This window comes from Bolinopsis microptera, chromosome 7, assembly GCF_026151205.1.
Source record: "Bolinopsis microptera isolate Bmic1 chromosome 7, MBARI_Bmic_1.0, whole genome shotgun sequence".
Taxonomy (NCBI): Eukaryota; Metazoa; Ctenophora; class Tentaculata; order Lobata; family Bolinopsidae; genus Bolinopsis; species Bolinopsis microptera.
The window spans coordinates 2,278,457-2,305,564 of record NC_087078.1 but is presented as its reverse complement, the minus strand read 5'-3'; the positions used below and the strand labels follow the sequence as shown (position 1 = coordinate 2,305,564).

Here is a 27,108-nt window from a genome sequence, read left to right as displayed (position 1 = left end):
TTACCTCACTTCCGATGTTAATTATAGAAAATCTAAAGCCCTATTAAACATTCTAAGAATGCAATATCCTATTCCTATCCCTTTTTTACAACCCTGCTAAAAATGGCTTTCAAGGTTTCAACAAAAAGGTTTCAACTCCATTTGTGAGCTGAAAGTGGTGACACCAGAGGGTCATTTTTAGGTCGATTTTCAGTGTTTTTGTCCGGTATTTGCAATTGCAATACTCGATAGTAGCAGGTGGGCGTTCCCCCAATAGATAAATCGTGATAGTACTGATCTGTTGATTGTAGTAGGTTGTCTTGATTCTTATCAGTTCCGGTCTATCATTGTTTCGTCATAAGATCATACAACCCGGTAGATTATAACAAAGCGTAATTGGGTATTATAACCTCAACTGCAGGCCGGGTGTCATCGTTTCACATTTTGACGAGCACATTTAATTTCCATATATCTCTAAACCAATTTGTCTTATTGTTAGAAAGTGTTACCTAATTTAGGAAGAACTGCTCAAAGTTAGAAAGCATATAATTCAATGGCAATCTTTTAACAAGCCCTTGAATTTCTGAGAGAGTAGATTGAGTCCTCTGAACTTCTCACAGATAAAATCAGTCTCACGCCTATCAACTTGAGCTTGAGATAATTTGTTGTTGAGCAGTTTGTGGCAGAGCAGAACTGGAATTGTGTAATGTGGTGATAGAGTGAGGATTATTAAATTAAGCTTACTTTTGTGATTTCTCCTTTCTGTGGCTTTGTCAGCCTATACGATTTCCCTGAAAATTCAAAAATTGTTGAGTCCTGAGACTTCTGACTCCCTGTGCTAACATTTCATGATTTTGCCTAAAATATACTTCACAGCCTGATTAGTAGTTCCCTTAACTCAGAACATGACGTTTGTTGAACAGCATCCAATATTACCTATTCTAATCTTATCATAATTCATTTTCACATGTTCATAAGTTACAGGCTCTGATAAGAGAATTTCCAGAGCAGTGGCGAATTGTTATCAAATACTACAAATGACACACCGCTGATAAAAACATATTCTTGCACTAAAATAAACCAATATAAGCAGTTCCGGTATAGCAACTGTAACGTGATCTTATCAAAACATCCTGCACCAATGTATTTTCACCGCATACACAGTTTTGTCATGACAAATGAGAGGCTCGTGATTATTGCTTATCTTCAGTTGAGTAGGTTAGCAACCTTATCTTCGTCCTCATTTCTCAAGTTACTGCAGTATGTTACGTTTGTTGAGTGTGGTTGTGTTAGTTTGGGGCGTCTCGGCGTTTGACCTTCTTGGTCAGGACATGGTTGACTACATCAACAAGCAACCGAACATGACTTGGACAGCCGGCACAAACTTTGCTGTGAGTTTTGGGGCTATAAGTTGTTAAAATCGGAGTAACGTTTTATTTTCATAGAATCAGCAACATTTCCGAAGAATTACCAGCATAATTAATACTGAAAAAACGTTCAAAATCTTCCTCCTTTTAAATCACTGAGCCAGTGTTTTCAATAAATGCCATAGATTTAGTTCACAAATTTATTTTTCCAATTATTCTCAGGGACAAAGCATCCAGGATGCAGTAAAACTACTCGGAGCTCTAAAAAACCCCCTGCTTAAAGCAAAGAGGGCGACAATGTGGCACAACATTGATCTCGAGACTATCCCAGATACTTTCGACTCCAGGACAAACTGGCCTGACTGCCCCTCTATTGGAGATATCCGTGATCAAGGTTTAGGAATTTAGCAAAACTACAATTTATTTAGGCGTACCTGGACAATTAAGGTATACAGGTAATGATAACATTTTATTAATTGCATAAGTTATAACATCTAATCTTTTAAGGTGAGTGTGGAAGTTGTTGGGCTTTTGGAGCAGCGGAAGCGATCAGTGACAGAGTCTGCATCCACAATAATATCAAGGTAAGTCGTTTATCAGGGTACAATTTAGGATGTAGATCTAATATTTATGGGATGAGAATTATAAAATAAATCAACAAATTTTAATTAATGTTTCTTTAATATAACACATTAAATAGTATTTTCTGTAACTAGGTAAACATATCCGCAAATGTTTCTTTAATATAACACATTAATCAGTATTTTCTGTAACTAGGTAAACATATCCGCAAATGTTTCTTTAATATAACACATTAATCAGTATTTTCTGTAACTAGGTAAACATATCCGCAAATGTTTCTTTAATATAACACATTAATTAGTATTTTCTGTAACTAGGTAAACATATCCGCAAATGTTTCTTTAATATAACACATTAATCAGTATTTTCTGTTACTAGGTAAACATATCCGCAAATGACCTTCTGTCTTGTTGTGAGTCCTGTGGGTTTGGGTGCAATGGAGGCTTCCCTCCTTCAGCCTGGGATTACTGGGTTGGTAAGTGGCCACTATTTCAGTATTTCACTATTTCACTATTTCACTATTTCACTATTTCAGTATGAAACTATTACATTACAGGCTCATCCGAACTTTAATTACTGGGTTGGTAAGTGGCCACTATTTCAGTATAAAACTATTACATTACAAGCTCATCCGAACTTTAATTACAAAACTATGGAAACCGAAATCCCAGCGAGTGATCCAATATGAGTGATCTTATCAAATCAAATAAACATTCGCCTGCCAGACTGAGTATAAAACCCCTTTTTTAGAGACGGGTCTAGTGACAGGTGGCCAGCATGGTTCTGACTCAGGATGTCAACCCTACACATTCCGGCACTGCGAACATCACGTGACAGGACCGTATCCTGGGTGCACTGGAGAGGGACCTACACCTGAGTGCCAGCAACAGTGCAGGGAAGGTGGGTATCTTTTGATTTTCAGAGAAAATGTTGTATTTTTTAGAGATAATGTTATTTATGTATTATACTGAATGTTGGAATGAAGAAAGTGTAATATACTTACTTATAATTAATATTATTAATCAACTATATACAGCAAACACAAGATAATAGGAAATAAATCATAAAATCGAGTGGCCGAGTAGTCTCGACTCACCCGTAGCTTCTCCATAAGCGTCTATCATGAGCTTTGTACACTAAATCGTTGAAATTACTTAAACTAAATCTTTTATTTACAATCACAATAATATTCTTCGTCATAATGTCTTTTAATAATAAATCAAATAAATTTGAACGAGGTCTGCCCCTCCTTCCTTTGTAGTCAAGACATCCTAAACATGCAAATCTAAAAGATAAGAAAGCGGGAGTGTCATCACCGCTTCTGAGAACGTGCCCAAGCATCTTCCATCGTGCTTTCTTGATCCTTTCAGTAAGGGGACTGACATTACATCTCTTATATAAGTTCTCGTTACTGATAACCGTAGGCCAATAGGTGTTGATTATCTGTCTCAGATGCTTCCTTTGAAGAACGTCGACAGATGCCATTACGGTTTCAGGAGCAGCCCAGCTGCTACAGTTATACAACAACACTGAAGTGACAAGAGCTTCATACAACTTCAGCTTTCTACTCTCACTGATCTGAACAGAACTATTCAACCAGACTTTCTTGTAGGTGTAGAAGGCAACATTGGCTTTGTTGCGTCTGTTGACAATATCTCTTTCTGAACAGAGCTTTGATCCTAATAGCACTGACTCTCGCCACTCTTCATTTCCTCTGATTTTATTGCCATGGGCATCCAAAGCATCTGTCTCTGCCAAATACACTCTTGTAAACACCGTCTTTGATTCGTTAACAAAGAGGCTCCAGTCCTTTAGTATGTCACTGGCAATCTCTAGTATCTTCACCAGACTCTGACCATCTTCACTCAGAAGCTCAGCATCGTCAGCATAGGCGGACTCTAACGGGAGGCCTCTATCAGAGACTGGGGGGTTTGGTCTAGGAATCGTGACACTGATCACGGCTCTGATGTGATTCAGGGCACCGGCAAGGGTCAATGTAAACACTTTACCAGCCAGACTGTCTCCCTGGTAAGCGCCAATATTAATCACAAATTCACCAGACTCAGCTCTGTTGACCGTCACCTTGAGCTTTGTATTTGAGAGGAGGTACTGAACCAGGCGAATGTCGTCTCTAGAGCATCCTGCATCAATGAGGAGGTTGATGATGGTCTGTCTGCGGATGGTATTAAGCGCAGCGGTCATGTCAATGTTGATTTTACTATACTCAAACTCGCGCCTGGTAACCACTGATGTCAACATTCTCTGAGACCAAACCAGGTCAGCACAACTGCGACCCTGCTTGTATGCCGCCTGCCAAGGTCCAGTGTACATATCAACGTGGTAATTGATTCTGTTCAAGGCTACGAGGGATAGGACTTTTCGAGTACCATTTAGCAATGTGAGGGGCCGGATAGACTTTACCGGACCTCGGGGTTTTCCTGGCTTCTGAAGGGGTGTCAGGATACCTTCTCCAATAGCTGGGATGTATGTGTTGGTCTCAAAGGAGAGATTGTAGATCCTAGCCAACTCATAGTGGAGGGGATATCCAGCAGCTTTCATTAGCTCATTAGGTATACCGTCAGGGCCACACGCTCTACCGGATTTCAGCTTCATAACAGCACGGCCAACTTCTTCAAGTGTTATGGGACAGAGGAGGCTTCCAGGAGGGTCTATAAATGCTGGGAGGTTGGGTTCATCTTTGTCATTGAACTCATTATTAAAATATTCTTTAATAGCTTCTGCTTTTAATGAGTCAGATCCTAAGGTGTTGCCGTCTGCATCGTGGACAGTCACTCCATCTTTCTTCATCCTACACTGGGCCAAAGTTCTATTCGCTTCAAACATGCTTCTGCAGCTGTCGGTGGCGGGCCACTGCTAACTAGGGCGTTAGCAGTGGCCTCGTTGATAGATTTCAACCTCTTTTTGATGGTACGTTTGAGATGGTTGATTCTTTTTCTGAGGTCACTCCTGTCACTTATCCCTGTGAGGCTACATTCTTGCTGAAGGGACTTTCTCTCTGCTGAAAGTTTAACGACAGTTGGATCGTCGCTGTACTGATGAGGCTTCCCCGGGGGCACTTTACCAACCACCTGGACGGCACATTTACTCAATATACCAAAAATATCAGAATTTTCAGAAATAGCATTATTAGTTAAAACTCTACAATCAATATTACTTTTAAAAGAATCAAAAAATTTAGACTTAATATCAGAATCATTAAGGCGATTGACATCAAACCTTATTTTGTCAGACCTGGGCCGCTTATGTACAATGTATTCACAACCAAGTTTAAAACGTGCGACCACAGGTTTATGGTCAGATTTCACAAAATCACCGCAAAAAGAGCGGGAGTCTGTTAAACAGACTTTAAAGTTAGTACGACATAAAATATAATCAATTTGTTTAAAATAGTTCACAGTGTCTTTTGAACCCTTGGGTGCCCTTGGGAACACATCTAGCCTTCCAGGTGGTAATATACTTCGCTCTGTGTTGGAACGCAGTATTGCACGCAAACAGACCATTATCAACAATAAAGTCCAGTAGAAACTCACCGTTCCTGTTTCTCAGACCATTACCGAACTGACCAATATGATTATTAATAATTAATTAATTAATAATTAATAATTAATATAGATATTTTTATACTTAGAATAAATGCAAATTGTTGAGTTATAATTTGTTAACGTGAGATGTGACAGATAATTTTTAAGGGTACGCAAACTCATACAAGCAGGACAAGCATTTTGGAAAAACTGCCTACAACATCGGTAGCTCGGCTGCCAACATCCAGACTGAAATCATGAAGAATGGACCAGTGGAGGCAGCGTTCACGGTCTACAACGACTTTTTACTTTATAAAAGTGGAGTCTATCAACATGTTACAGGTAACACATTTAACGGTGAACCAATTACTGGTGTCTCGACACGAAAAAGCATTCTAAGTAGGAGGTATTTTTACAACTCTCTTACCTTAAACCTTTTACTTCCAACATTTTCTTTTAAATGAATTGAATGAAGTTGGAGGTACTAAAAGTAAAGGAGCTAATGCTAAAAATAGCACATCATATACCATTTCATTTTTATATGTTCGAGTTTAATAAATCTTTAAACTCGGTACTGGTTGGAAGTGAACGATATTTATTTGTATACCTGACTATGATTCTGGGTTTTGATAGGTCAATGCTTGAAGCTGATTGGTTAATTGTTGTCACTACTAACTGGAACTAATCAGGTGGTGCCCTTGGAGGACACGCAATTCGTGTCCTGGGTTGGGGCTCTGATGGTGGGATTGGAGGAACTCCTTACTGGCTGGTGGCTAACTCATGGAACCCAACTTGGGGTGACCAGGGCTATTTCAAGATTCTTAGGGGCTCCAATGAATGTGGGATTGAAGAAGAATGCTGTGCGGGGAAACCCAAAAAGCCTAAGCATTACAATGTTGCCTAGGATATGCTTTAAAGAATGATGTTTGGAGAACTACAATTGATTTTTAGCATTTTAAAGTACAAATCTGTGAGTTATGAATTATGATTAAAACTACTGTGCTGACTACTTGGTTCTAAAATACTGATTCCACAATTCAAGATGATATGATTTAGTAATATTATTGTTATTTTTATTGATATGTTGTTGTAAATAATATGATAGTAAATATGAATAACATTATTTGGCCGTTGATCCATTTGACATTATGAAATTATTAATTTGCTCTTAATAAATGTAACACTGAAGTCTCATGTTAAGTGCACTATTTTAATTCACGACTGGCTAATACCACCATTATACCACTCATCACATATGAAATAACTATTACTACTAATTGTATCCTTCACAACATATTTGCTAATAATAGCAGTATTTACATGTTTGTAAGCCCTAAGCCGGCTCCATTGAGATTAATTTGAGATGGTCCTAAAAGAAAATTTTGGAAAAAATATGAATTTACTGGTTTAAATGTGTGCTGGAAGATGTTGCAGTGTTTTTAATGTCCAAGTTATTCTCTACATTGAGCAGGTAAATCGGTTATCAATATTATATAAACTAAATGATCAATACAAATGGCCAAAAGGTTCTTCATACGATTTTTAAAGACCTTGAACACATATTCAAAAACATAATTTAATCAATGTAAACATTTATTCCATCAACTGAATCAAAATAATAATATTTCTCGCTATGTAAGATAACCTCAGGAAATGGTTATATATATATTAGCAGAGCTACGATCCTGTGTCGTAACAACGAGCCCTACTGAGCCCAGAACCCGGCATGCAGGGAGAAGTTTTTCACAAAAAAATTGTTAAAGGTTTCGCTTTTTTCTACCAAACTAGCATTATCAATGTCATAAACATATATGGTTTAGTATGATATCCTTCTCCAATGGAACAAGATTGTAAATGGATTGTTTTATACCTTACAAGACATATTTATATTCGACATAATTCCGGTGACCTAAATGATTTGGGAACGAAAATATGGGATTTTTTCCAAAATTACCGCATTTCGTACCCCAAATTAAATCATGGTATTTGGGGATTTTTTTTCATTTCTTTTTTTTTACGAAAATAAAACCCAATATTTGAGAAAATAAATAAAATAAAATATAAAATTTGAAAAATTACAAGTCAATTTCTTCTTGATCTTCTTGATCTTCTGGTTAAGGGACGTTTCTCTTTCCAGTTTAGTCCCAGGTACGTACCGTGAAGGCACCTCTAACAAGCTGTTTCATCTTATAAACAGTTTCTCCGGCGCCTTTGAAAGTTAGTTTATTTTGACTTCCAATCCTCCAGACGGAATAGGAGACCACCGGTGTTTTTTACCCTCCAACACTCCCGAAATTTCTTAAAATCATTTTTAAAGCAATTCATGATCGAATACTAGTGTTCATTTGTTAAATGAATCATATTTATAACCATATTGATAGTAAATCGACAAAGTCCTAGTCATAATTAAAGAAAATACGTGAAAAATAATTTGGGAAAATAACGATGGTGACCTAAATTTTGGAAGTCCGAAAATATGGTGTGTTTTTTCGGAAAACCACGACTCTCGTGTTGCTCTATCCAGAGCCATTGCGCTTGCAGTAGCGCACGCCTTGACTTGTGAAACTAGCGCGCCCGCAGGGGCGTGAAACATGAAAGCACATGGTTAGGTACAAAACTTTCGTGCACCTTTTAAATATGTCTCGTTATGTATTTTGTTCTGGGATCCTATCAATATTGATTCTAATCGTATGTACAAGCTGATTTGTTGTGAAAATCCTTAAACAATTTATACCCAGCAAACGTTACTGCCTGGTGCTATTACTGATTACTATATGTGATTGCGTCTTCACAGCTTATTGAGCTTCGCGCGCGCTGCGCTCGTAAGTTCATTGCATTTGCAGGCTTTAAACGTTCCAACAATGCAATTGCACCACGTACCACGTGATACAATTCAACCAATCAGAGAACAAGAATCCGCAAAATTAAAGCTGCGCACTTTTATTTGGCCCAAAATCTTAACGTGTAACGGGTGATACTCGTAAAATATTTGTTCCAACTCGGTGCGCCGCGGCGCGCGTCCTTACCTGTTACCTGGGGACCTCAGGCTATCATGTTCGTTAATAATCATTCATTAATAGAGATTCGGCGGAATGACAGGCTGAGCGCGGCTTGTATCACGTTGCGACCCCGACGGTCGTTTCACTTTATTGTCCTGACGATACAGGGGAGCCGCGCACTTCGTGCGCGGCGGGTCATACAACGTATGACAAAGCGCGGCCCAGTAACGCGCGTCCTGGCCTGGTAGGTTATAAACTGCATGGTAGGTTATAAACCTACAACTAGTTATAAACTGGTAGGTTGTAAACCTACAACTCAAAATCATACTTTTCGCGATAATTCAAAATCTATAATGTCCCAAATTTTGCTTCTGGTGAGCTAATTTAAGTTTTACCATTTACGAAACGAACATTTTGCTGAAAACCAGAACTTTCTGATTATTTTACTTCCGAAGTTAGGTTGTAGGTTTACAACCTACCAGGACGCGCGCCGAGTTGGACTCGTCGACGGTCCAATATATGGAACAGATATTTTACGAGTATCACCCGTTAAAAGTTAGGCCCCTATCAATAAGGTTTCTTGGGTATTTAATGGTTATCTGGGGACCCCAGGCTATAGCTATAATATAATGTTTATTCAATTAACAATTAATATAATATAATGTTCATTGTTCATACAGGGTGAGCCAAAAGTCAGTACCCAAACATTGGCCTTAATAGCTCCGCCGTGTTTTATATTTGAGAGCTGTTGCTTTGCAGATGGCATACTGTACTTACTGGTTCGAGGATTCCGTCGTCAAAATTTGAAAATTCGAATATTTTAGACCACGCCCATTCAATATTAAAACACCTATATCATATATTGTTTTTTCTGAACTTAATTGACGATGTCAATTCATGGCAGCTCGGCGCGGCACAGTAGCGCATCTCGCCGATCTAGCCTTATTGAGTGCGCGGCGCGGCACAGTAACGCATCGCGCTACAATTTCTGAATATGCTGAACGCCTAATTTTTTCAGAGACGGCAGATTATCAAATGTTGCATATGATCTTTGATTCACGATGTCAATCCTTCGCATCTCGCCGATCTGCATACGGTGGTTGCGAGAAGCATTATTGGATGCGCGCGCGCGACCCAGTAGTGCATCGCGCTACAAATATGATCTGAAAACATGAGGCAAAACGGATTAGAAATGACGAAGTTATCAAGCATTTTCTGTATATCGTTAACAAAATTGACTGGGTGATTATGTGGCACCGTGACGCGACACCTTAATTGGGCACCCTTCACAATTCCCATAATGTTTAACGGGGTAGGTAACGGGGGCACCTTATCACGTGATTAGGCAAACCAATCACCTGGTCACACGTAATGAATAAACTCGTTATGCTTCATATCTCGGTCATTTGAGAAGCTAGACAGTTCTAATTCTTTCAGGACAAACCTAATTTGAATGGCCTAACACAATTCAATAACATTTAGCTTGATCCAACTATCCAAACTATCAAATAAATGTGAAAATAAACCTCCATTTGAAAAAAATGAACGCCAATATTTTTCGAGTTGACAAATTCCTCGAACCAGTGGTGGTACTAAGTCATACCAGAAAGAAGTATTTAAATTGGGCATTCAGTGACTGAGCTATAAAGGCCAACGTATGGGTACTGACTTTTGGCCCACCCTGTATATAAAATAAAATTGTAGGTTTATAACCTACCAAGACTTAACGGGTGATACTCGTAAAATATCTGTTGCATATATTAGGCGCGCGTCCTGGTAAGTTGTAAAATTACAAACCAAGACGCTCGCCGAGTTGGACTCTTCGACGGTCTTGATATTTGTTACCTGAGGACCCCAGGCTATTATTGATTATGTTCATTAACAATAAAGATTTGGCGGAATGACAGGCTGAGCGCGGCCCAGTAAGATATTTGAAACAAATGTTTACGAGTATCACACGTTAAAGAATAGAAATTTAGCGGAATGACATGCTGAGCGCCGTTTAGTAAATTTAACGGTTGGCACTCGTAAAATACTTGTTCCAAAAAACCGTCGACGAGTCCTACCAACTCGGCGCGCGTTTTGGTAGATTATAAACCTACAAATACGTATGCGAAATAATTTTATAACTTGATTGATCCTGCACTAACAAGTTGCACCAGATTGCATATCACATATGCCGACTAAAATTAAACGGAGAATCGTTTTAGATTACGTTTTGGAGTTACTTACATGTTAAAGAGGTTCACATATTACGTGATCAGCCAAGGGGGGTTTCCAAATGATTACGCTAGTGTAATTCGGGGGGGGGGGGGGGGGCCAATGGCATAAAATGGCATAAAATGGCATAAAATGGAGACTTTTTCTATGGAGAAAATGGAAAAACCCATGAGTAATTCTCCATTTTCTCCATTTTATGCCATGAATTTTGTCTTCGAAATTTCATCTTTAACACCATTTAACACCTAAATTGGACATCCTAACATGTTTATTTACGCTTACTAGGGGCGTAACAAGCTTATGAAAGCTTATAGTAGGCTACTAGATGCTTATACTAGGTAGAGGCACACTTCAGGCAAACTCATAATTACTCAAGCCTAGTGTAAAGTTATTTCTACAGGCTACAGCAGGAGTGAGTAATAGGGGAGAGTAATAGGCACTGAGAAGTGAGACCTACATTGTACATCCTCGACAGTCGAAACAAGCTCGCACTGCAAAGGGGAGGCCTGCCTTCCGAGATCGCATTACCAGGGGGAAGCCTCGAGTCCAAATTTGTGTATCGACTATCGAGGGGTACGTGCAGACTTCGATAAACCGAAAAACCAAAAAAATATTTTCGGCTAATAATGAAGAGGGTAGCATAAAACGTGGAGAAAAGTGGTTTTTAGAAAAACTTTGAAACATTTTGACTTAGAAAATTTTCGGCCCGAGTCATTCTCGATACGTACCTCTCGTATCGAGAGCTCCCGATTCCGAGCTCGTATCGAGAGCTCCCGATTCCGAGCTCGTGTTGCAAAGGGGAGGCCTGCCTTCCGAGATCGCATTACCAGGGGGAAGCCTCGAGTCCAAAATTGTGTATCGACTATCGAGGGGTACGTGCAGACTTCGATATATACCGAAAAACCAAAAAAATATTTTCGGCTAATAATGAAGAGGGTAGCATAAAACGTGGAGAAAAGTGGTTTTTAGAAAAACTTTGAAACATTTTGACTTATAAAATGTTCTGAAATTTTTCAAATTTTTTCTGAAAACCGCTTTTCTCCACGTTTCATGCTACCCTGTTCATTATTTGCCGAAAATATTTTTTCCCCTCGATACACAATTTTGGACTCGAGGTAATGCGATCTCGGAAGGCAGGCCTCCCCTTTGCAACACGAGCTCGGAATCGGGAGCTCTCGATACGGGATGTACGTATCGAAAATGACTCGGACCGAAAATTTTTTGACATACGTTGCATGCCACTTTTCGCGCGCGAAGCGCGCGCCGCCGAAGATATCTTTTTTTAAAATAATTTTTCTCGAAATTCTAAATTTTTCAGGTTTTCAATGGCATAAAATGGCATAAAATGGAGACTATTTCTATTATTCCATGGAGAAAATGGAAAAACCCATGAGTAATTCTCCATTTTCTCCATTTATGCCATTGGCCCCCCCCCCTGTAATTCTTTGAGCAGCAGTTTCTTTGCACTATAGTCCTTCTGTGCCGTTAACAAGTTAATCATGCTATTGCGGATATATAAACTGCGCCATCTAGCAAATTAACAAATTCAGTTTGCGGTTGTGAATTATTACTCCAATTCTAAATTCACAGTTGAAACACACGACAGGGCATCTTTGAACTCCGCTACAGCACGTACGCGGGGGAGGGGTGACCACGCACTTGATTTGTGATTATACATTATACATTATGCATGGCAGGCCCGGCAGCGTTACTTTGGGAAATGGAAATAAGTCATCCCATTACCCCCCCCCCCCCCCCCCCCCCCCCCCCCCCCCCCCCCCCCATTTGTAATTGTAATTCTTACTGATATGTATATTATTCACTTTAAGTGATTTAGGTAACTTGTTTCAGGATAAGTACGTTCCAGTTTGTATTGATGGAGAAAGAAAACAAGAAATAGACACATTTCAAACATTTGACTCGAATATGTATAAAATTTATGATTATCAAAAGTTATTTCGAATTCCTGCATCCTGAATACATTCTCTAGAACTCCAGGTTTTAATATAATACTCTCCCAAATTTGCACATAGTAAACAATCGCAAATATGGTTAGGAATTTTGGTGAAAGTATATAAGGAAAAATACGCTTAAATAATATTATTGACTTATACCCAGAAACTAATTTAAATAAGTAAGGCAGCAATTTAGGAAACATAACCGATCAAGAAAATGTTCATTCCAATTTACCTATTTTATATATCTAATATCTCACATGTTACTATCACTAGAACATAATACGACAAAAATATGGAGAAGAAATAGGGGCGTTTTAATTCAAGTACTAGTAGTGAGTATTCAATTTTTAAATTTTCAGAAGAGTATACTAACTATCTTCTAAATTGATTTCTGGGAATAAAGTAGACTATTATAGGAATGATGTTTTATCCAGTATAAAATTCTTGCTTGCTTCATGATACAAGGCCGAGATATCATCCAAATCCACTTTTAGAGGATAAATATGTTTAACAGAGCTTACCCCAAAATATATCGCTATATCAACACACAAAACTCTATAGAAATTACCATGGCAACGTAAAACTAATAAAATAGCAGCAGTATATAATATATCACCTTTAAATTAAGAGCAGTCTCATCCTTATCGCTAAGTACGATAAAACAATGAATATGTACCAGACTAAAACGAAACAGTTTCAAAGAAAAAACACCTTGCAAAGTTACTCTGCCAATCAAAACATTCACCATTCGTGCTGCAACTTCCATTTCATAAATTAAATATATTTACTAATATTTACAAGACTGTTAAATACTGAAAGCTTAGTTTTGAAATTGGTTTGTCTCTCTCAGTTCTTATAGGCGAGGTTCTTCTCTTCAGATATTTAAAAATTTTAGAGAGACGCAGTAAACGGTGCACACTGAACATTTGTTGTTAACGTGGGAATAAGTTAATACAGCAGGAGATGGCACGAGTCCGGTTAAAAATCAGTTAAAAGATTCATATAAAACCTGAATTTGATAAACAGCAGCGGTGCGAAGTTTGTAGTTAAGTTAGTAGTTAAGTTACTAGTGCACTACTTCAACTGCTTGATAAGATTATTGATTCGCAAGGTTAACGGCCGCGCGGGTACAGTTCGATCCGATATAGGTTCCTAGTGAAATTCTTGGTCAGGATAGATTGTATTTATTGATCATATATCAATAACAAAAACAAGATAAACAGGCCACACCTTGTAATATAGGTTAAATTATCGACCCATTTTCTTGGCTTTAAAACGATGCTTTCATAAGTCACACAAAAATAATAGGCGCAAAAACTGCATTAAGTGTATCGGATTGAATTCAATGGATCATGAATGTGATTGTAATAAAATGCATTGAATTGACGTGAATTTCATTGAAAGGCTAACGACAAAAACATGGATTATACAGATCGAACTGTGGGCCTAGCCAGGACTGTTATGGTTTGCGCACTACACCAAGTGCGACCTGACCTGACTCGTTTCACATTGGATAATTAATAATTATAATACTTTGTGTCCGTGAGGGCAGTGAGTCTATCAGCTTCAACTAGTGTGACGTCACGGGTCGGAATATGACGTCACGTGAGATGCGTCAGACCTGTGTCCCAACTATCGATTCTGATTCTTCTGAAATTAAACAAATTTTAAAATGTTTGTAGGAATGAGATCATAACGCAAACATAACATAGCTATAGGGAATATACAGAATGGTATTGAAACAAGGAAATAACGTTATTTGAATATTGAATAATACCTGAAGAAATGCGAGGGCCCCATAATCTGACACTAGTATCATCAGATCCGGACACGAAACAGTCAGTGTAGACAGGGTTCCAGGAAACACAGGAAACTAGTCTGGTGTGACCAGGAAGTTTTAGGATAGGAGCTCCGCAGTCCCTTTTAAACACGTACACCAAATTATCTGGAGGAAAAGTCGTAAAAGGAGGCTCCTCTAAGAACATTTTACGAAAAGTAGACTTAATTCATAATCCAAATTCCAAATACTCAAAATATTGGAAACTGTGTACTTGCGAAATTCTAGTGGGATTAATTAATGGCTGATATTAGACTAATTAATGGCTGATATTATACTAATTAATGGCTGATATTATACTAATTAATGGCTGATATTACATACTAATTAATGACTGATATCACAAACCTTCGCTGCCACTGAGAATAAACTGTTCGTTAGCGCCGCCGAAACATGAGTTTATTTGGGTATCTGACTGCTGGAGACCGAAATATTTCCGGACTGTCGTCCCGGACGCTATATCTACCAGCACCAATCCCTAAAAGAAGAGGAGTTTTATTTCAAGTATGAGAATTTACTTAGTGTTCGTGATCTTAAGGACGGTTACGGAGCAGGAAAAGCATTGCAGACTCTATTTTTGTACATATTAGTATATACATTGTACATTGTACTGACCTGTTTCGACAAAGTGAGAAGGCAGTACTTCTCATCGCTTGACAAAGTCATGTTCATTATCTGATTCTCGTCTTCATAAATAGTTTGGTCGGTGTAATCCTCGAAATTGTACGATCTGACACGCTTATGACTGTCAGCAGCTAACACTGTCTTGTTATCCCGGAGAGTTGCGACAGAATGCAATCTGACACCCTCCCAATTGTAGACCGTGCTTGAGTGTATATCCTGGGGGAATAAAATACTTGGTTTAGTGGATCTTGTACTTTTTAAGTCAGTAAACATCATCTGCTTGCTATCAAAATCATGATAATGCCGATGGAGATTTATTTTCGGAACTCAAATATTTCCACACTGCGTACATGCGCGCAGAGCGCGCGCACTGCTAAATGATGTAAATGACCAGGTTTCATAGGGTAGCACTGAAATTTTGCTAGTTATTGGCGTTAACATTGCAAGGTCGTCCCACAATGGTAAACATCACATGAAAACATTAGGCCAGTCTCGGGCGATAATAGACATGAAGCTATCTTACGTATTTGTAAAATTGTCCCTGCTGGCCTCCAGTGTAAATGAAGCGGCTGTCAGGAGACCAAGCACAGCAGGTCAAAACGTCGTCAGTAGATTGAGATATCCTGCATTTTTCTACTGCTGAGTTTCCCTGAGATTTAATTTAGTTAAGTAAATAATTTCAAAAGCTTAGAATACATTAGTTGATTTCATATCAATAAGTCTCGGAAATAGAAGATAGTTTAGGGTTAGGTAAGAGAGTTAGAGTTATAAGGAAAGTAACAGAAACACAACTACTCACCGAAACAGCAACTGTGTAAACGACAGCCTCTGGACATTTCTCGACACCACACACACATATCATAGTGTCGTCAGGTGACCAGGATATGTATCCAACGTTAAATGTAACTGTTATCAGCTTATCTTCAACTAACTGGTATCTCTGAGAAATAAGATTTTAGAGATCTTGAAAATTTAGCTTCAACATCACCTTATTTACAATAATTTCAGATATCTTGCTTGTTATTTGATTATTTATCAAGTTGAAATCAAATGTAATATACATAACATTACACAACCTTAATAACTACACTATGATATGAGAACTTGATAAAACGGGAAGAGCTAATATCGACACTTCAATTGACCAGAAGAAGCCAGAAAAGGAGATCTTGAAACCCCACCTCACACTTTAAGTAAGAATAGATGGACTTAGTGAAACATAATGCGATGTATATTTGCTACTTTTGAATCTACAAAATGTAAAGATAACGGCGTTGTGTGATGTGATTGGCAAGAGAATAATGATTTAATGAGTTGCATTACCATGACGCGGTGGAACTTAAACTTGGTATGATTGGGGGAGATGGCCAGATTATTAACGGTAATAACAACAAATTTACGGATCATATATGTAAGGTACAGGTGTAATATTTTCATCTTCGGGGCTTTCATTTCAGTGTACTATGAGTAAGATTGCTGATCGAGTCAACATTTGACCGTTGGAATTGTACAATCTATAAAATGTATATTCTCAATGTTACCTCATTTTGGCAAAAAAAGATTTATAAAAATAGGTGCTGCGGATGTATTCTGTTTTAATTTGGTTTATGTTCGGTAATCGGCGGGATATTATAGTTTACTTAAGATTACTTTACAATCCTTCAGACATCTCCCGTTGGCCATTTAATGAATTGAAATTAAATACGGCGGACATAATTATGGTTGACGTTTCCACCAAAATTATGTAACCGAAGGTACCACTAAAAGTGCCTAAAAGATAAACACCATTAAATACCTGGGGGTTATATTTCCAGATATACAGACTACCATCCAGAGCACCAGTGGCGAGATACAGCCCGTTATTTGACCACGTGCAATGATGTACTTCGTCACAGTGCTCTAATATCTGCTTGGTTTCTGTAGGGAACGAATCTCTGAAATATTACAAGTTTTATCATGGTGATGGATGGTGTTGCTATGGACTATGGAGACGATGTTACCATAGTGACGGTTTCATCGAGGTGATATACAAGTAGAATAAAACTAAAAATGAAATTTAAAAAAGCAAAATAACAAGATTAGTAACCAAATGAACCAATTACCTGGTACAGTTGTGATCCTCAAGTAAAGTGGAAATGCTGAGGTGAGGAACGAAATCACTGTTGTGATACACACAGTTCTTAGCTTGCAGTAACAGAGCCTGTTTCAGCAACACTTCGAGTCGTTTAGGGGGTAACATCACGGACGAGGGCAGGAACTCTGGAATAAGGATTATATTGTTGTATTATATTATTATATTATATATAATATAAATGTATAATAATTGCATTGATTATACTCGTAAATATCCCTAGGCCTAGTGTACGTATTTCACTTCTAAAAGCACACTAGCGAACATTATACAAGAAAAACTGTTTTAACTTTAAAAACCGTACCTTGTATTTTGTGGATGAGGCGCTGTCTGCTGGCGCCGTTAGCACCAGTCCACTTGGCTCTGGCGCGCAAATCAGCCGGTGAGCTGGTCATGAGGAAGGAGGGCAGGAGGTGGAGTTTAGAGGGACAGTGTTGTAGGGGTGTTATCTCTTCCTGGAGACATAGCAGTGCTTTCATCCGCTCTCCTGGTCAAATGTGTGTCAGGGTTTTGTGATTATCTGGGTACACGTTAGTCATTTCATATTATTATGGTAAATAATATTATGGTACATATTATTATGGTACATAATATTATGGTTCATATTATTATGGTACATATTATTATGGCACATATTATTATGGTATGTATATGGTTTGGTTGAAATTCGAGTCAACCAAGGTTAAATTACAAAGAGAATTAAGTATTCAACGTCTTCAGTTCTTCACTCTTCAATTTCGAGATTAAAATTGGTACTGATTACATGATTAAAGCTGATTGCGGTTTTTACAAATAATTTTAAACCACTAACACTTATGATGGCATCGATTTTGTTGGCAAGATTAACATCTTAAATACTAGTAAACGGTGCCAATGATTGCTGAAAATGGCACAGACGATATCACCTGTTGCAAAATTAGAGTACCACTAATAGCATAACGACCTTTATAGGGGTTGACATGTCCGCCAATATCCTGTCCTTTTTAGATTGTATGAGCGTACATAGGCGGACCTGCCACCCCCCCCCCCCCCCTCTATGATTAGTGGCGCCTTCAGATGGCGGTATCACGTATCTATTACCGCTGTTTTAAAACTCATATGGCTGCATCATCAGAAAATGCTGTATGTACAGTAATTATTGAACTCTCAGTCTCTCTTGTAAAAGTGGTAAAACTTAAAATTGAGCATACAGTCCTGTACATGCGAGAGTATGATGACAGTTACGCGAGTGTGCGGAGTGTATGTTAAAGTTACACGTGACAAGTTACACGTGACAAGTTACACGTGACAAAGTTACACGTGACAAAGTTACACGTGACAAGTTACACGTGACACACAGTGTATCTGAGTAGGAAAATCAGTGGTTCATTGTCTGTGTAGTGTAGTATATCAGTATAACACAGGTTCACTTTAATATTCTGCAGCTTTTATAACAAGCTAGTTAATAAGAACCAGGATATTTTTATTAACTTTTTAAACAATACCTCTAACTCTAATTATTAAACTCTAACTAGACACTAGACCGTGGACTAGACTACTCTAGATTCTAACTGGACTCGAATTAGATTCTAAATAAACTCTTATCAAACTCTAACTAGACGCTAACTAAACCAACTACTATATTCTAACTAATATACTTTAATACACTCTAACTAGACTCTAACTACCAGACCTGCTAAACTCCAGGGAACGGATGGTCTCGCAAATTTGTGCAACTACTGTATCAAGTTGAGGTTAGTCTTCAATCCTTCTAATTTGTTAAGAAACAGAATGTACGGGTATTTATTGATGGGCTTGATCTTTCTGGAAAGTTCCGCAATCTTATAAGTGATAAAATAGAGGTGAACTCACACTGATCCTCGCAACTTATTACTACTATACAAATACAATACCCACCAGTGTTTAAATGCAGTGCATGGTGCCTTATCCTGATGGTGCATGAAATGACGTGTTTATCCTCATCACGTCCTATTATTGTAAAACAACCTTATAAAACAGTCTTATTATAACTCTATGTGTATCTGTGCATCTGTACTCTTTATATCTTCACTCTTTATAACTTGAGTTTATTTTGCCATTAGACAGCGTGGGTACTACAGTTTTTAGCAAAAATAATGTGTAGCGGGCATCATGTAACTTCTAAAATAATAAATAAAACAGGAAATTAATATTAACAAAACTAAAGCAAACCTTCTTCAAGGAGCTCAAGATATTTCTGTTCTAGAATCTTGTATTTCATTTCGACAACTCCAGTATCACTAGCTCCACACAGTTCACTGAACACCGTCATTGCCTGCAGTTACAATACATTTTAGTAAGTATAAATATATGAAATACGCGCACAGACACGTGCAAATACGTACATAAATACGTTTGGGTGCATATATAAATATGTTTGATGATGATCATGTAGACATTTGACTCCACTAGTTTCGGTTTTTTACAAACATCCACAATTACAAGGGAGTGTCACCTCAATAAATGTAATAGATTTGAAGTGTTCTAATGAATTTAAAACACTTCAAATCTATTACATTTATTGAGGTGATACTCCCTTGTAATTGTGGATGGCCGTAAAAAGCCGAAACTAGTAGAGCCTCAAGCGGGTCACCTAGAGATACGTCGTTTTCATGTTTACATGATTACCATCCATCTTAAGATTCTACACTGGATTATCTTAAGGCGACTGCGGCTGAATACCATCATTACTGATTGTTGATTTCATTTCAAACGTCGGCTAACACTCATCATAAACATATTGAAATACGTTTAGTATAGAAACATGTAAGTACAATATAATCAGAAAGCTTACATGTACTTATGAATAAGCATATATATAAATATAATAAGTAACTTTAAGAAATTACATGTGTGCCTTAGACTGCACAACACAAAGAGTACAATCAGCAAAAGCAATCAATCCGCAGGATGTCATTTAGTCACATGATGTCCCACACACCATAATTAATTAACTTAAATAAGGAAGAAAGTAAAGATTAAAGAAATACTCACACTTTCCCACTCCCCTGTGAGTATGTTTTTACGGAGTTGAGACGCTAGGGGGTGCTCCAACATAGACCCTCCTTCTTCTACAAGCTGGTCTACCGTCTTCCTGTAATAAACCCAGTTTTATCGTCAATTATTATTAATCAACTAATTAATTAATTATTTTTTAAATTACACATGTGTTTTATAAAAGTGACTGTAATGTAGGGGAGATGGTGTAGATTTGTGTTGTCAAGAGGCAGTGCTTCTTGGACGATACTGCGAGCTGATACGTTTATATCTTATAGACATTAGACATATATGGTGGGGCCGCGGAGGGCCAGGGGGGTCAGTACCATCCATTGCAATTGGTAAAAAATTAACGACTCAGTCTACAAACTAATTAAAATTCTAGACCGAATACAATGAATGAAAACCACACCGTAAATTACCTGACATCCAGCACCAACGCCCATAACAACCGAAATAATCTAACAAAACAAGACTTAAAAAGAGAAGATAAAATAAAGAGCAAAAGAACAACCGCACTCATGAACAGCTCCTTTTATTGCCGGGAGCTGAGTGCTTGTATTTTGCAGGAGGAAACGAATGTATAGTGGTAGTTAGTTCTGTAATACTGCGTTGTAGCGTGTACATTTGGTAGTGTACAGTGTACACGCTACTTACAAGCGAACTAGGTAGTAATTAATGTTTGGTTGGGTAAGATTTGGACCTGCTAACTATCATCATTGGTGTGTTTGTTTGGCTAGAAGTTGGAGTAAGTTAGTTGTGGTGTGTACCACATCATTGGTGTGTTTGTTTGGTTAGAAGTTGGAGTAAGTTAGTTGTGGTGTGTGCCACATCCGGGATTGGTGGGGCTAATTCTGTGATTGGTGTACACATTTAACTTAACATCATTAGATAACGTGTATAATGTAACAAGGTATAAGGCAGCCTATGTATAGATTATATTATAGTATAGAGTGTAAGGTAATACACCTTAATAAGGTTTCAATTTAATACGTATCCTACCATTTCATCTTGCCTTACAGCGAAGTTTTCAACACTATAAGCTACAAGACTATCATGTGCCTCCCACATTTCTCTTACTCACTAACGGTAATTTAAGTTGGACATGTGCCAAGTTTTAAGAGAGCGTACAACATAACACTAAACTAACTTTTTACTATCCAGAGTATACCAAAGCATTGTAAATTATAGCGTAGATCAATGACAAGTTCTTTGTGAAGCAACAATAGAGGTAGAGGCCCGGTTTTTAGGTTTTAATGAGTCAAAATGGGAGAAATTCAGCGTGCCAACTGCCGTACATAACATCACTTATTTGGCTTGCTACCAAGCACTTCAAACGACTTCCTGACACATCGAATAAGCGCAGTTATTGCATTGTCTAGCGTCTACATCACTAGAGTGATGTGGTGTGTGCATCGTGTGGCTACACGTACGGAGCGTGGTTGTACGTTTTAGGGGCGTGGTTGCACGTACGATGTGTGAATTGTGAGGGGTTTTTACAATAGATTGAGTATCTCAATCAACCAATAATTTTAGGAAAACAAAGTATAGTCTCCACACATTAGTGTCTACATAATATAAGTCTAAATTATATAAATCAAGGTTCACTGAACATCTTAACGTAAATATATCTAGTTTTAATTTAATATTATTTGTTATTTCTTTTAAAATAGCTGCTAAGGATTAGCAGCTATTTGTGGGTTCTTAAAGTTTCACAGCAGCACAATGTAGAATATAGACCTAGCGACTAGAGAGCAGGTACATAACGGCTACAATTGTCACAATACAAATACAAAGATGATCTCACCTTGTGCTTTACTCTACTGAATTTTAGTGATTTTCTGGCTTCTGGCTTCGCAAAACGTTCGTGATTTAACATCTCACACACAGAGTTTATGGAGTAACTTTAACAACTTAAGTACCAAAATGGTATGGGTTATTGATTGTCTAGGGGACAGGCTAGATAACGATCATGGGGTGAATTACGAACTACACATTCGTTATACATTGTACACGAGTCGGTGTAGTGGAGATTACAAAGTACAATCAGCAGTTATCTGACAGTTAAAAGTAAACCGAGAATTGTAGCTGCCACATTTTACATAGTACGATATTCATATAATATATAGATGTCATTTCTAGGTTATTAAGTAATGAGATGTCAATTATTTGTGACTGTTTACAGGCCAGAAGGTTAATGATATCGGGGATGATGAGTGACCGGTTTTTGAGAGTGACCAGTGACTGTACATTATGTTTTCTAGAGTTAAGCTTTACGTTATTTCATCCTGTAAGTTCAGGGGGATACAAAATATAGGTAGTAATATCTCGGAATCAATACTGAACTACCATGCTTCTACAGTCTTGCATAAAAGATTAAAAGTCTCGAAATAAAGCTGGAATTAGTGAGAGCAAATATAAGAAGAAAGTTCCAAAAAATACACGAAAGTTAGTATGCAAAGAATGATTTAAGAACCTTTAAAATTAGCTAATCATGGATACTAACCCAAAGGAATTGTGGTTTCTCTAAAATCATAAGGAGGTTGTGAAGGGTCATAAATATGATAATACACTGATAATTTCAAGGATATTGACGAATTAAAGATATTGATGACAAGTTTATGTTATTAAATTTGCATATTAAGAAGTAAAATATGGTAGTGGGATTGTTAAATGTATATCTCCATTACAATGTTATCTAACGGAACACTTACTGTAGTCCCAGTTCTAGAAGGTGCTGGCCGATGAGTCTGACAGTATCTTTCTGATGAGGGGGGATGAAAACTCGACCCAAGTGACTACTGACTCCATTTGAATCGTGCCCGTTTAAATTTACAACTTTACTACTCAAATTATTGTTTTGTAAATGATCAGCGTTGTCGACTTCGTCCGCTGTTGACCCATTTGTTTCTGCTTTGGAGCTATCGGAATTTCCATTGGTGTGCATGTCACTAGACAGTCGGGCACGTTTTGCAGGGGGAGGTGGTGAACCTTCTTCCCCTGCCTGATTTTGAGAGTCCAGACCTACTACAGATAACGCCCGTGGGATCCCTTGCAAACCTGATGTGGCTTGCTGGGAATTAGAGGACCCACGAAGACAAGTACAAACACTGACAGCGCGGTATCACAGCTCCAAAGTTGAAGAGAACAATCAGACTACTTGAGAAGGTGCTGGTGCTATATGACATCCATTACTGTTGTGATCCGTGGTTTAGTTTCCCAAAACGCTGCAGAAGTTGAAGAGGTTAAACTCGTATAACGAAAACTTGAACGAAATATTCAAATGCTCCTTAATGTCACCTTGATTTGCAAAGTTATTACGAACGACTCAAAGACAGCGCGCGGCGCATGGATATGAAATATTCGTTTGCTATTATATTATTATTATGATAAATTATAAAGATAATTTGATATTCAAATGATTTCAAGCTTATGTCATAAATAACCAATCATAAATAAAAAAGGTTGGAATATTTTAACAATAAAACAACATTGAAAAGTCAAATGTATAAAATTAATTTGCAAAAATATTAATTTTAAAATTTTTGCAGGTACAAAAAGTTTATTATATTTTAAAACCATTTAATAAAAATCATGGTTAAATCATAGCTTTTAAAATTTAATGACAGCACAATAATCTTTTAAGGTCATAATAATGTTTGCAAAAACGTCACGGTGCTAACACGCGCGCTCGTTATTTCGCGATAACAAGTAAAATACAATTTCTTTAAGTAAAATACAATTTTTATTTTCCACAGAAGAATCAATACATATTGAATTATTAATATCCGATAATTCCATTAATAATCATTAAAAGTTGCTTTGTCATTTGATTCACGATGTCAATCCTTCGCATCTCGCCGATCTGCATACGGTTGCGAGAAGCATTATTGGATGAAGCATTATTGGATGCGCGCGCGCGACCCAGTAGTGCATCGCGCTACAACTTTGTCATTTGTAAAATCAAAAACGAAACGCCGTACGCTGAACTGTGAACGCAACAAGTGCTTTACAATTAGTTTAATGAAAATCGAGCGCTATCAGCTATTCATTTTACCGCATCAATAAGAGCATCAATTATAAATTTGATTTTATCAGTCATTTCGTTTTGGTATCATTATATTCCAAGGCTTTTATTTTTGCTTTACTCTCTCCTCATTGCATGTTTGAATAGTCTCAGAAAAGGAACATTTAAGAGATCAGAGATACAACAAACATATCTTTGACAACACTTTCGTTTGCAGTTTGATTTCAACAAATATACACCATTGGTTTGATTTCTTTGATTCAGCGAACTTATCGCCTGAAAAATGTGAGAAGTCTCTTACAACCTCATCCCTGCCCCTATGATGGAGTAGATGTGTATATATTTGGTTGTTGATATTTCATATTATATTGGTAGCAGTGGAATATTTCCGTTACCTGTGTACTGTGCTCTGCCAATCGCATCACTTGATTTAATTGAATGTTTATATATTGTTTGAATGACCTTTCAAAGTAATGATACATAAGATCATCAAATATACTTATTGCCTGAACCAATTAATTGAATTATTATCACTGTATGATATCACTCTAAATTTAGATATAAATTTTGATTTGAAAATTCTGATATATTGAGTCACCAATAACCCTTTCCTGTGTGCTCGGCCAATAACATCTTTTCCATGTTTATCATTTTATTGTCCTTCCTTACAAAGAAATTGAACCATTTGAAATTAAATGATACATATCATTTTGTTGGGAATGATTAAGTCGAATTTTACCGAATCGCAGTCTTCTCGGTGTTCACTCAGATACGTATCGTGGCAAGTTAAACCAGACTAGATTTTGAAAAATTGTTGTTATGACACTATTTACTTTGAGCCACCGTTTTGCGTGCAACTTTGACAGATGGATTTATTTGGGTTGACACAGTTAAAAAATTGTAATAAGCCGATCTCTCAGAGCCATGAAAATAACCAATCACGGCAACTTGGATCACTCCTGTTGCAACTTGGTGAAGTTGAACAATGTCCACATTATGCTGGACTGTGCAGCTAACGTTGCCTCCCTGACACCATACCTTCCCTTCTCTGCCTTACAGACCCCCAGACTCGAGCAGCTACCTTCCCATCCTGACTTGCCAAGCATTTTAAAGAAAACCCCTGGTGGCATGGTGTTAGTAAACTCAGCTCTACACCTGGTGCCTCCTGATCAAATAGATGTCACACTAGTTGATGCTATTCTTATAACAAATAACTCTCAAATGAGCGCACTGCCCTACATCATGACTGATCCTGAGTTTCACGGCAGAGTTTATGCCACAGAACCTTGTGTCCTGATGGGCAGATTAGCTCTCATCGCTTTGTGTAAATACATAGAACAGTGTCCGACCAGACGCTCAGAAGTAGACATGAACAGTATACCTAGTCATGTGCATCCCATCTTTAAACAGAAAGATCAGATTAGACAGGTTTACAATAGGGATGTTATTGACTCTTGTTTTGCAAAGATCACCCCTGTGCGGTACAATGAGCAGGTGGATCTGTTTGGTTTGGTGGATTGTGTGCCACTCCCTGCCGGTAGCTCTATAGGCAGTGCTAATTGGATCATCAAGGCTGGAGACTACAAGATATCTTACGTCTCATCGTCCAGTAAACTGACAAACCACACTCTCCCCATGGAGGTGATGTCTCTTGCTAATCCTGATGTTTTACTGTTATCCAACTTATCACTGAATCCCATGTACTTCCCTGACAGTACCCTAAGTGAGGTGTGCAATGTGGTTATATCGACTGTAAAATCAGGTGGTAATGTTTTGATACCCTGCCATAGTACAGGTGTTATTCTGGATCTTATCGAGTGGTTGATACAAAATCTCAACAAAAACCTTCTATCAGACGTTCCCATTATTATCGTATCACCTGTTGCAGATGCAGCGCTTGCTCATCCTGATATTTATGGAGAGTGGCTGAATGATGCCAAACAAGCAAAACTTTACATACCAGAACTGCCATTCCAGCACTCACAGTTGATAAAATCAAAGAGAATTCACCACTTCAGTAATGTAGCTGATGGGATGAGAGAGGTATACAAGACACCCTGTATTGTATTTGCAGGACACCCTTCACTACGATGTGGGGACGCTGTGCTTCTACTGGAAAAGTGGAGGGACGATGCACACAATGCTGTGATACTGATAGAACCTGAATTTTCATTTGCAACCACTCTCGCTCCCTTTCTTCCCATGACAATGAAGAGCTACTTCTGTCCCATTGATCCAAGTATAAACTATTCACAAGCCAGCAAACTGATCAAGGACATCAGACCAAAGACAGTTGTCACATCACCCACCTACTTCAGAGCCCCAGTTTCTAACCCAAACAGAACAGACCTTGTGTTAGTCAGTGATGTGCCTGTAGTCGAGCTAGGAGTCGGAGAAACAGCCAACCTACAACAACCTCAAACCTCCATCAACGTGGAGCTCTCGTTAGAGCAGCTAGATCAGTTGAACATGCAACCTTTGAAGACCACCGAGGGTTACCAGTTGGTTTCTCACATCTCAGGGGTTCTGAAAGCACGAGATAACAAGCCCTCCCTGGGACCCCCTAACACTAGCAGTCAGGGTAATGTAATGTATGGGGAGGTGGAGTTACAGGAACTGATATCAGTTCTTACATCGAAAGGGTTGACACCCAACAAAGTTGAAACACTTGGAGCAGGCGACCATTTCCTTATCTCTTTATCAGATCATAACTCAACTATAACCCTGTCTCCTAATGTAACTTCTATCACAGCTCATTCAGGAAAAATGAGGCATACTTTACAGGGAATTGTCAGCTCTTTGCTTGTTTCTTTGTGAAATGTTTTTA

At 38.0% G+C, this 27,108-nt stretch overlaps 3 protein-coding genes across 6 annotated transcripts in view; 2 read left to right on the top strand and 1 right to left on the bottom strand.

Annotated features, from left to right (window-relative positions):
- Window positions 1-1,192: 1,192 nt before the first annotated feature.
- LOC134818352 (cathepsin B-like) lies at window positions 1,193-6,614 on the top strand. Its single transcript, XM_063827864.1, has 7 exons — window positions 1,193-1,370; window positions 1,569-1,740; window positions 1,854-1,930; window positions 2,307-2,403; window positions 2,679-2,828; window positions 5,639-5,812; window positions 6,160-6,614. The coding sequence occupies exons 1-7, from the start codon at window positions 1,242-1,244 to the stop codon at window positions 6,372-6,374; spliced, it is 1,014 nt and encodes a 337-aa protein (XP_063683934.1). The 5' UTR covers window positions 1,193-1,241; the 3' UTR covers window positions 6,375-6,614.
- Window positions 6,615-7,894: 1,280 nt separating this feature from the next.
- Window positions 7,895-27,108, top strand: part of LOC134818381 (eukaryotic initiation factor 4A-III-like) — a 64,217-nt gene continuing 45,003 nt past the window's right edge. For 2 of the 4 annotated variants that reach the window (XM_063827905.1, XM_063827907.1), the window contains exon 1: window positions 19,762-19,783. The gene's annotated coding sequence lies outside the window, so the exon portion shown is untranslated. Of the gene's footprint in view, window positions 7,905-19,761; window positions 19,784-27,108 lie in introns of those variants that run through there. The other 2 variants (XM_063827908.1, XM_063827906.1) reach the window with 2 other exon arrangements.
- Window positions 12,589-23,582, bottom strand: LOC134818380 (WD repeat-containing protein 26-like). The gene is made up of 12 exons (XM_063827904.1): window positions 22,969-23,582; window positions 20,252-20,351; window positions 19,430-19,532; window positions 17,544-17,726; window positions 17,211-17,367; window positions 16,904-17,042; window positions 15,908-16,048; window positions 15,632-15,757; window positions 15,100-15,324; window positions 14,833-14,962; window positions 14,425-14,592; window positions 12,589-14,297 (listed from the first exon to the last, which is right to left on the bottom strand). The coding sequence occupies exons 1-12, from the start codon at window positions 23,199-23,201 to the stop codon at window positions 14,263-14,265; spliced, it is 1,740 nt and encodes a 579-aa protein (XP_063683974.1). The 5' UTR covers window positions 23,202-23,582; the 3' UTR covers window positions 12,589-14,262.